Genomic DNA, 10,858 nt, shown 5'->3' with positions numbered 1-10,858 from the left:
TTTTTGTTTGACCCAGTGTTTGAGAGACTGGAATTAAACTATGACTGATTAATCGACAGATGTAATCCAGTAATTAACCCTGAAATATACACCACCCCCATAAAGCTCCTGACATTCAGTCTTTGTCGAGGCTGTGTCAGAGAGGTGTAGGTTCATCTAATACATTTGTAAGCCTGTAGATGCAGAGCCATGCTCAATCTAGTTTCAGTATATAATCAGTCCAACTAATTAGATGATAATTTAATCAGCACCATTCAGGCAGATTATGAACAGAGGCTGACCACTTCACAAAGGTACATAGGTATTTAATTGTTGCAGAGCTGTTGCATTGGACTGTGTTTTCCATAGATAAGAGGAGTTTCATGTCATTGTGTTTTGTGTCCACCTGCACAAACTGTTGCATAGATTCTCCATAATGAATCAGAGCAGAGATAAGAAGGAGTCTTTCCCGTCAGAGCCCGGTCAGACTGCTGGCCTTTTGACTCCTACAATCACATAAGTGGCTCCCAGCACTGTTTGTTTTTAGGTGGCAGTAATTGAAGGATAATCTTCCTCAAAGCTGCTCGACAGGTCAAAAGTAGCAAGACCAGGCTATTTTTATTCCAAAATAAATGCAGGAGGTGTTGTGCTTCAGCACATGAAGCAATAATACAGGTGACATGGCAGCAGATATCAGAGTAAAGTCTGGTCAGACCCTCCATGACTGGAAACTGCCTCTGGACACTGTATTCACTCTCTGTGGAGGGGTGTGGTAGTGATACTGCACAGTTTAGCTTCGGGCATTAATTGTTGCAGAGCATTTGTTTTTTGACTACAGAGAGAATTTCCAAACGTCATGTCGGCCCCTCTGACTCTAAACACACCCTGGAACAAAAAGCAACAATGAGCCAAAGAGGCAGACATGCCAGTGACCTGTGCCTCACAGCAAATCTGCTTTTCTTTTCTTTTTTGTTTTGAAACTGCATCAGACTCACATGAATCATGTGTAGAGGTTGATGTTTTGTCTTTGTAATCTGATTACTGGTTGATAGTCCAGTAGTGGAGGAGATAGTTCTTTAGAGTGAGCAGTCAATGTTAACTGGTTATTTTTGTTTAATTGGTTGGACTGTAAAAACATTAGGAACATTAGTACATCCTGTTGTGTTTCCCATAACACATCGTTACATCATTTATGTGTAGTCCTGTTGGTATATTTTACCCTGGACTTCCCCCTCCTGCAGATCACCAGACCATGTCATTTTATGACAAGTTTTCAGGAAGAGAGAGAGTGAAGGATGGGCCTCTTCTGCAGCTAAAATGAATAGCTGCAGCAGAAGAAAAATATTTAGAAAAAGAAAGAATAATGTTGGAACAACCCTCAGCTCACTGAGCCCTAATACCTGTCATTATAGTGGATATACTTGTTTTAGGAACAGCCATGTCATTGTTGTGTTTCACTGAATCACACCTGTCCAATGAGGAAAGCCCTTCCCTGAAGTGGGCGTGCCCAGCTCAGCTCAGAGTGGGCGGGAGCTGAGATGAAGTCAACCTTAAGATGAGCAAGAGCTTTAATTCAGCGGCAGAATGCACCACGAGGGTTTAGTGTTAAGTCCTCACTGGAACAAATATAGCCACTGTGAATCCAGCTGGAGGGGTTGGTAGCTGATACCGGGGCCTGACCACAGTGCATGGAGACGCTCTCAGCCTCTCAGACAGCCGCCAGCTGACTCACAGCTCCTCCACAACAAACCAACGGACGCTGCTGCTGCTGCTGCTGCTGCTGCTGCTGCTGCTCCACGATGTGCAGCATTGGAGGAAGTTGTTGAGTTGTTTTGTCAGAGCGGGCCACCTGAGCAGAGTCCCGTTCTCCAGCTGAGTTGACCTAAAGAAACATCTTTGTTACATGTGTACAGTCATGAAGTTCAACCAGTGCGTACTGCAGGACACACCTGGGAGCCATGGCGACAACAAAGTGTGGAAATGGTGAGAGGAGTGTCTTTCTGTCTCTTTGTCAGCGTGTTTGATAGGTGACCAGCAGACAGCGCACGGATCACTGCCAACCAGATGTTCAGAGAGTGAGCTAACAGAGTTATTAACTGATGTCACATCAGAGCTATGCTTCAAAAGTCTGGACAAAGTAGAGAACAATGCTATACAAGAAACAGGACAGTTAATAAAAACAGATTCATCTTGAGTTAGCAGGGCTGCAGCGAGGTGTTTATAGGTTCATATAAAGTGGTAGTTGAAAGACTTTAGAAGTGGCAGTGTTTGCATGTTATCACATTCAGGCCCTGTGATGTGGACAAAGCGGAGGCTGTTGAATGAAACTGGAGGGGTCAGGGTGTGGACGCTTTGAGCTGGTCAGAGGAGGATGAATAGATCAGAGCTTGTCGCAGTTTCTAATGCAAATGAAGTTTTGCTTTGTGTTGTTTTACTTGTATTTGAAACCCAGCTCTGCTCGGTTTCAGTTTTCTCTCTGTACTTGTCCATTTGGGTCATTCAGGTTCACTTCATTTAGGAAATGTTTGACTATATTTGGGTGTTTGCCTCCAACTGTAAAAGTTTAGATGGACACAACAACCTCTGCATACAATGCAATTTGATCCTGGTAATCACTACTTTTGTAAATCGTCTGAGGCACTTGAAGGCTTTAGTTTGTGGTGTTTTTGTGTTTGATTACAAAACAGGAACCGGATATGTTAAAATGATGCTGCTTCTGGCATTTGTTTGCTAGGACTAAGGACTTTAGAGTCAGGACTTTGCAGGTCTTTATTTCAAACACTCCAGCTCCACATTTCAGAGCATGTGCTACGCTCTCCTCCCAGTGTCCTCAGGTGGAGAGGAAACCTGCAGACTCATGTCATTATGTTACAGGTCATATCTCTAATAAAGAGATAAAAGAGCAGGATTATTTCTCGAGGCTGCAACTTCCAGCTAATCACAATAGTTTCACATTGTTTGTCTGATAATTTTAATATTTATCTTGGACTATCAACAATAGCAGATCAATTACCACATGTGCAGCTGCTGTTGACACTCTGATGCAATCTGCCAGAGCGTGCAAAAAATGACCCGTTAATCACCTCATGGAGCAGTTGCAGCTCGTATTCACGGTAAAACTGACATGACGTGCAGGAGCAGAGGGAACATCTGTCAACATCTGGGAATATCATAAATCTCAGATCGTGATTATCAAGATTTATTTAGGCAGTATAGTAACATATCAAGTTCAAGGTGGGCAGATTTTAGACAAAGTAAATAAATATAAATAAATAAATAAAGTTGAATTTAAACTCCCCCTGCAGCAACAACAACTTTATGCACACACAAGCTCTTATGATCTGTGTTGTGTAACACCTCTCAGTCATCATTAGCTTCATAAAAACCTCATATAATAACAGCTGGATATATTGAATATAACCCCCCTTCTTTCCAACACTGCGCTGTTCATACAACGTATCTGACACATTGAACTAGTCACTAATGTTTTCTGATGTGATTAGATTCACTCAAATGATTTGTTCCCCTGAGCAGATGCTGATTAGTTATCATCTCCTCCTCCTCTCGTTCAGTCTGGATGACGTCCACAGATTGATACAGCTTTTTTTAACCAGGCTTGAAACTGCCATTCTCCACATGTGATCGCCGTAAATGTCAAAGTGTGATACTGATGCTAATGCACAAGCTGTTTGAAAGTGACTGAGATGTACAGTGTGGGCAGCCTGTGGCGATATGACCCTGCCTGCAAATATAGATTATGTATTGATCATATGACTCCAAGTAGATATTGTGTCAATAGGTTTTGTATTTGAAATCCAAGACAAACGTTTATGGCTGATTATTTAGAAAATGGCTGCTTCAAAGCTGTAATCATACCACACAGATAAACCCTTGTATAAGAGGCAGACACAGCCTGTTGTACAATCAGTAACTTCCTAACACTGACAGAGCCGTAACTAACTCCAGTCAACAGACACTGGTGTTGTTAAATATTCATAGGCTTGGACCCTGTGGCAATTTCCAGTTTTAACTTTTACCCATTTTCCATATGATTTTGAATTGGTTTCAGTCTGTGGGAATGCCTCTTGTTGGTTTAGTCATTTTTATATCGTGTTTTTGTCTTCACCACTCATGGCTCCTCACCTGCCATCCTAGAATGCATGTTGGCTTTTAGAGCTGACTTTTGGAGAGATTTTTTTATCAACTCCCATGTTTTTAATCTTTCCTTTTTCACTTTTATAAACATTTTTCATTGTGCTCATGATGTCCCACAGTGTCTGTCAGGGGGTTGACTTGAGGTGAAGGCCCTGCAGACAACACATGGGGGTCAGCTGTACAGTACACTGTGTGGCAGCAGAGCTAGACTTTAAGCCGATGTCTCTAATTGGATAGGTACTAATCAGTCCTGGTTATGATGAACAGAGCAATGCTTCAGTTAGTTAACAGGTCTTACATCAGCTATGATCTGAGGCTCAGTGTTCAGGTCATAGCTGATGTAAAATTTGAGGAATCCTTGACAAGACTGTTGAGTTTGCTTCGTCCTCCTGAGGTGAAAGTTGTGTTTTTGTGTTCAGGCACATTCAGGACCCCGCCAGCCAGAGACTGACGTGGAACAAGCCGCCAAAAAGTGTCCTTGTCATCAAGAAGATTCGAGATGCCAGTCTGCTTCAGCCTTTCAAAGAGCTTTGCGTATTCCTCACCGAGGTACGACCACGAGCTGAACACTTCATTCTTGGCGTGGATAATGATCTGTTTAGATGCTGATTTTTAAAAAACCTGTATTGCTGCAGTGCTAATTGCTATTGTTGTGTCCTTTTGTGTTGTTGTAGGTGAAAAACATGATTGTTTATGTGGAAAAGAAAGTTCTGGAGGACCCAGCCATTTCAGGAGATGAAAACTTTGGGGCCATTACCAAGAAATTCTGTACTTTCAGAGAAGGTATGAGATTTTTGTAGTAATTTCTAAGGGCACTGTATATAAAAAATAATGTGTGGTTTTCTCTATAAGATATTTAAACAGTTTATTGTCTTGATGTTTTTAGATCTTGATGACATCTCAAACCGTGTGGACTTCATCATCTGTCTTGGTGGAGATGGGACTTTGCTGTATGCATCTTCGCTCTTCCAGGTATTCAGCAGCCGTCAATTTAAAAACAGCCTGTGTGGGTTTGTGTATTTACTGGTAGGATGTAACAAACCTCCCTTTCTTTTTTTGTAGGAGAGTGTTCCACCAGTTATGGCCTTCCACCTGGGCTCCCTGGGCTTCCTGACACCTTTTAAATTTGACACCTATCAGTCTCAGGTCACCCAAATTATTGAAGGTACTGAACATTCTCTAACCTACAACAACACAACCCTCTGTCTGCAGAGACGTGGTATTTACATGCGTACTGTTCGCAGGTAATGCTGCCATCGTTCTGCGAAGTCGCTTGAAAGTCCGAGTTCTTAAAGAGAACTGGGAAAAGAAGGCCAGAGTGGACGAGAAGGGGATCATCCTGACCAACGGGGACGTCGAAAGTAGCAGCAAAGCCATGCAGTATCAGGTAGAGTCAGCACCTTAAACCAGTTCTGGGGTGTCCCTGTGTAATGAGCTTTTGACAACATTAATATTCACACTCTGCTTGCATATGTATGCACATCTTTGCTTGGTGACGATTGGCTCTGCTTCTCGCATGACTTGGAGACATCTAACGCCCAGGGCAGAAAGACATTAACAACTTTGAGGCTTTGACTCTAGTGACAGAGAGAAAACAGGGACAAAAGACTCTGAGGCGTTCAGACTCTCCCCTGTAAAATACGTCCACTCCTAAACAGCTCGCCTATGTAATGTCAACATCATGACTCAGCTGTTTTCAGCCTGATGTCTGTGATTCTTTGAAGCTGTTGTTCACATGAGCAAATAATACCATCAGCTGTGTAACACGAACCATAGCTGTGCAGGAAGGAGCTTCATTGTCTCTGATTTTTTACCATCACTAATCTTCACATTAGAAGAGGCGACTCATGTTTCAGCCATGTTTTCAGTTCGACCTGAAGCATCTTTTTAGGCTTTCAGCCTGTTTATGTTTTTCTCTCCAGGCACATTTATAATTACAGGTGTGTGAAGTAATGTGGCTGAACTGGTGCAGTGTCGACGCTCGCGGCTGCAGACGCTGTCACTGACTTTTACAGCAGACTGGATTCTGCAGATGTTAACACGTGAATGTGTTTTCCTCTGTGTGTGTGTTTCAGGTTCTGAACGAGGTGGTGGTGGACAGAGGACCCTCCTCCTATCTCTCCAATGTGGACCTGTTCCTGGATGGACACCTCATCACCACAGTGCAGGGAGACGGTGAGTGGACAGATCATCTGTCAGAGGTTGGGGGAAATATAAATACTTAACCTTACTTTTTAACAAGTCCAAAGTAAGAGAGTGCCGACACATGAACCAGATCAGTGTTGTGTGTTTTTAAAAATGCCAAACATGCACTTTCATTTCCAGGACAGAGTGGTATTCAACACGAAATCTGTCTGACAGATACAGAGACATGGGTACGGGGCAAAGTTTAGTCTCTGCTTCTCTGTCTGGCCTTCACCTCGCAGCAGTGCACTTTGTACAGAAGTTTCTAGACATCAGTGTTGAATTGTGAGAGAGGAACTTTGTTAAATAAACATTAAATAGCCACAAAAACTCTAAAAACTCTAGAAACTGCAGTAGCTTAACAACATATTTATTCACTTTATACACATATGACCCTGTATCCACCCACCCACCCACACGCACACACACACCCAACCACCACCATAGTCATTGTTGTAATAGTGGTAAAAGTTTAAGGGAAGTAATGTTCAACTAAACAACATGTGCATGGAATCCACCAGCAACAATAATACAAAAAGTAGAACCTGTGGATCCTTTTGAGTCAGTCGTCTTCTGTACTGTTCAGTTTATGTTGGAATGTTAATGTATAATAACGTATGTCTGGTTTTAGTCTGTCCAGTGTGAGAATTTGCTGCTTTTCTCAGTTTCATGTTACTGTAAATTTAATGTAGTTTTGTTCTGTTGGTCGGACAAAACAAGCAGTTTAAAGATGTCACCCTGAGCTCCATGGGCATCACTCACTTTTTCTGACATAGACTAAACAATTAATCTGCCGCTCATCGATAATCAATTTTTAGTTGCGGCCCCAGTCTCATTACTCCTCCTAGTCACGGCAGGTTGTTAATGTGAGGATAACATACAGGCCAACACAATTATTTTTCATCTGTGCATCATTGTGTCATTTTTTTTATTGTGAAAAAATATATCACAGCAACCCCTTTTTATTGCCTTTGGCAGAGAGGAGGTGTTTGCTGTCTCATCCTGTGGTGACTGTGTCCTAACACAGTTTGTGTGTGTCTGTGTGCATCCTCAGGTGTGATTGTATCTACACCTACAGGAAGTACAGCGTACGCTGTGGCTGCAGGAGCTTCCATGATCCATCCCAACGTCCCCGCCATCATGATCACCCCCATCTGCCCTCACTCGCTCTCCTTCAGACCCATCGTGGTGCCTGCCGGGGTGGAGCTCAAGGTATTTACTCTGACTGACTGATATTTACTCAGACTGTTTGAGTTTGTCAGGGAAGTGGTTTGGTTTGCACTGATATCAGAAGTCAAAGCATTTTCTTCCTGAACAATGTGTTTTTAACATGCAAGTGGTAAAGCTCCTGCACTTCTTCACTGCCATTATTAGTACATTTAATTTAGTTAATATTTATTAACTGTTTTGTCTGGCTGTGTTATGTCACAATGAGGAGATAAAACATACAGAACTGTTTCCTCCTGTGACTTTTCTTCATTCTTTTTTCGTCGTTGTTCCAGATAATGCTGTCACGTGACGCCAGAAACACGGCCTGGGTGTCATTTGATGGAAGAAAGAGACAAGAGATCTGCCATGGAGACAGGTTAGTCCACATACGAGCTGGTCATCAATCCACAGCCTCACAGACACTGAACAAGAGAGACAATGAAGCAGAGTAAATGAAGCAGAAATAAAGGCCACAGGTTTGGTAATGGATAATACGTTTAACTCACTCAGCAGCTGCCTCAACACTCATAGGCTTTGTTATGTAACCTTATTAACCTGTTTAATGGGCTTGAGGCCAAGACTGTCCCTTGGTCCAGATCCTGCTTCTTCCTTTATGTAACTCATCCACAGATAATCATCTTCCTGCTTCTTGAAATGAGCTGCCCATCATTATTACTCACTGGAAATTTTTTTAGAAAAACTCAGTGTTGCTTCAGAAGGAAGTTGTGTTGCTGCAGCTGATGTCAACACCCCCTCTGTTGTTCTTGTGATTGCAAATACCTGAACTTTTCCTTCCTCATTCCACCTCCAACCTTTGTGACACAAAACCTTTTCAGATCTTTATTGTCTTTGATGATCTTTTTTCCCCACTCCTTTTCCAGTATTACCATCACCACTTCCTGCTTCCCTGTTCCCTCCATCTGTTTCCGTGACCCGGTCAACGACTGGTTCGAGAGCCTGGCCCAGTGTTTGCACTGGAACGTCAGGAAGAAGCAGAACTACCTCAGCTCAGAGGACGAGGAGTTCTGAGGCCGATTCCATGATCTTCAGGATCTTCTCCGAGGTCTCCACGACTCCAAAGTCTTGGTTTTAGCTCGCCCGTGCTCTGTGCCGCTTGGTCTTTTATGAAAAGAGGGTCTCACCAAACTCCACTCAAAAAAATCTCAAAATAATATTTCTCTTTGTGTGTATTAGAATGACTGTGGTGAAAGAACTGGGCCAAACAGCTCTTTACTGTGGTCCTCCATATTGGATTTGGCAAAAATAAATATGTGAGAAAAAATAGGAGAACTATGAAACCTCAAAGTCAACAATTCAATTCAATTCAATTCATTAAATAAGACATTTAAAAAAGATCATATGAATGAATTAAATAGAATATAAATAACTGAAATCATTTTTAAAATGACAGAATTACTGTAAAATGTTCTTTCAGTTCTTTTTCATTTTTATTTCAATTGGCTGAAACTCAACAGTCTTGAAAAGTGACATTTGGAAATAAAAGCTGTAATGAAGCGCAAATGATATTAAATAACTCTTACTATGAAACAAAAAGATGAAAAGACAAAAAAACAAAATATTTGTCTTACTAACTTAACAGTTTATTGAACACTTTGTGTCTCCATAGAGAGACACTCACTCATTCTCCTCAGAGAACCTCGATGACGACATGAGAAAAATGCAGCGTTAATAAGGAGCCTCATTATACATCATGTTAAAATGGTGGATTTTTGAATGGAGTTTGGCATCACTACTGGTCCAGGATTGTCCCAGTGTGTTTTCAGTCTGGTCTTTTGTCCAATGCAATTTGTTGGACCAGTAATCAGAGGGTAATGCAAAGTATGGGACAACCTGAGACTAAATGCACAAGTTCAGCTGTGGACAGCAGTTTACTACAATACTCTTGACCGGTGGTATCGAGTCTGTTCTAGCACTTTTTAATCTTTGAGACAACAGGCAGGGACGTGTCTGCTACTTTATAATAAGCTCCCTGTCCCAGTAGAGGTGAAGGTCAGGTTGCACTTTTATGGAAGAAAAAAAAAAACCTGTTGACTCAAACTTTCCCAAATTCAGTTTTATCAAATCAGGAGAAACTGATGTTCCACCGTCATTGAATGACACGTTTTTAACAGGACATCTACTTGGCAATAGCGGCCCGACTGTACAGACTGTGCCTTAAACACTGGTTTCACTCATGTATAGAAATATTATTTTTTAAGGTTTACATCATGGTAATGTTTTTAATCACACACCTGCACAGATTTGTGGTTTCGTGCATTTTTCACTATAACTAGATGTCGACCTGTCTCTGCTGTTTGCAGCACGTGACACTTGATTAACTAATTGAATTATCTATGTTCCACAGTATCTCTGTTCTGCAGTCATGTAGTGAATGTGTTGAGTGATATTCATTCCAGGCAGAGAGAGGAGCGTCTGTCCTTTAAGCCATAGCTGAACTCTGTAGTTTTTATAAACCGACATCTGTGGGCTCTGGGTGCTTTAATGGTTTGTGTGTGTGTGTGTGTGTGGTGTTGAGGGATTAAATTATTACAGACTTTGCTACCAGTCTGCCACTGCACAGCCTTTGCTGAATATTTCGAGGTGGCCTACCTTACATCTGCTCAGATATAATGTCTAGATGTTAATATATATTCTGTGTGAATTGGCTCAAACTAAAAAATGAAATGTGGTGTCGACTTGTCGTAACTCAAGAGGACCAACTGAGCTCTGAAAGGCAATCATTCCTTTAACTCTGCGTGTGTATATACATGTGATGTTTGAAGAACGTTTTGTAACGTCTATATGTTTATTAACCAGTTTACAATGTATCATTTCTGAAAATAAATCTATTTGGTACTTTTTTTTACATTAATAAGCTCTTCACTTGTTAATTCTGTCTGTTGGTGGAGAAAAGTTTTCTCTCTCTCTAACTCGATTTCTCAACAGCTTGTAGTTGGTTAGAAAATACCCTGTACTACAGTGCGAGTACTCCAACATTTAATAAAGCCAAAGCTAGTCTAACCCTAGTTTTCAAAGCAGATACTGCCACCTGATACAGTTTGTTGTCTGAACTGTTTAATCTCAGTAAAGTCCAGACTTCAGCTTCTCTGTCAACTCTTCTCACTTTTGTAACTCAGACCCTCTAACTCTTTTGTATCAGTAAGATTGTTAATGTTTCTAATATGAACTTTTTTTCCCAGAGCACTTTAATAAACGGAGAGAAAGTTCAACCAGGAAGTGTGTTTGATCCAAGTGATTCATGCCTGAAACCAAAAAATAGCAACTAGTTTTGGTATTTCATTAGGAACCCTGAATGGAAAAAAACACTTGA

General features: G+C 41.4%; 1 protein-coding gene across 1 annotated transcript; it reads left to right on the top strand.

The window, feature by feature from the left end:
• The first annotated feature begins 1,550 nt into the window (after window positions 1–1,550).
• On the top strand, window positions 1,551–10,761 carry LOC108890944 (NAD kinase). The gene is made up of 10 exons (XM_018688032.2): window positions 1,551–1,962; window positions 4,554–4,683; window positions 4,809–4,917; window positions 5,021–5,106; window positions 5,197–5,299; window positions 5,379–5,521; window positions 6,210–6,309; window positions 7,373–7,530; window positions 7,821–7,903; window positions 8,409–10,761. Exons 1-10 carry the CDS (start codon window positions 1,883–1,885, stop codon window positions 8,554–8,556), a joined length of 1,140 nt encoding a protein of 379 aa, XP_018543548.1. The 5' UTR covers window positions 1,551–1,882; the 3' UTR covers window positions 8,557–10,761.
• The last annotated feature ends 97 nt before the right edge of the window (window positions 10,762–10,858 follow it).

This window comes from Lates calcarifer, unplaced genomic scaffold, assembly GCF_001640805.2.
Source record: "Lates calcarifer isolate ASB-BC8 unplaced genomic scaffold, TLL_Latcal_v3 _unitig_183_quiver_1422, whole genome shotgun sequence".
Classification (NCBI taxonomy): domain Eukaryota; kingdom Metazoa; phylum Chordata; class Actinopteri; family Centropomidae; genus Lates; species Lates calcarifer.
The sequence above is the reverse complement of the archived record's forward strand: the minus strand, read 5'-3'. Positions and strand labels throughout refer to the sequence as shown.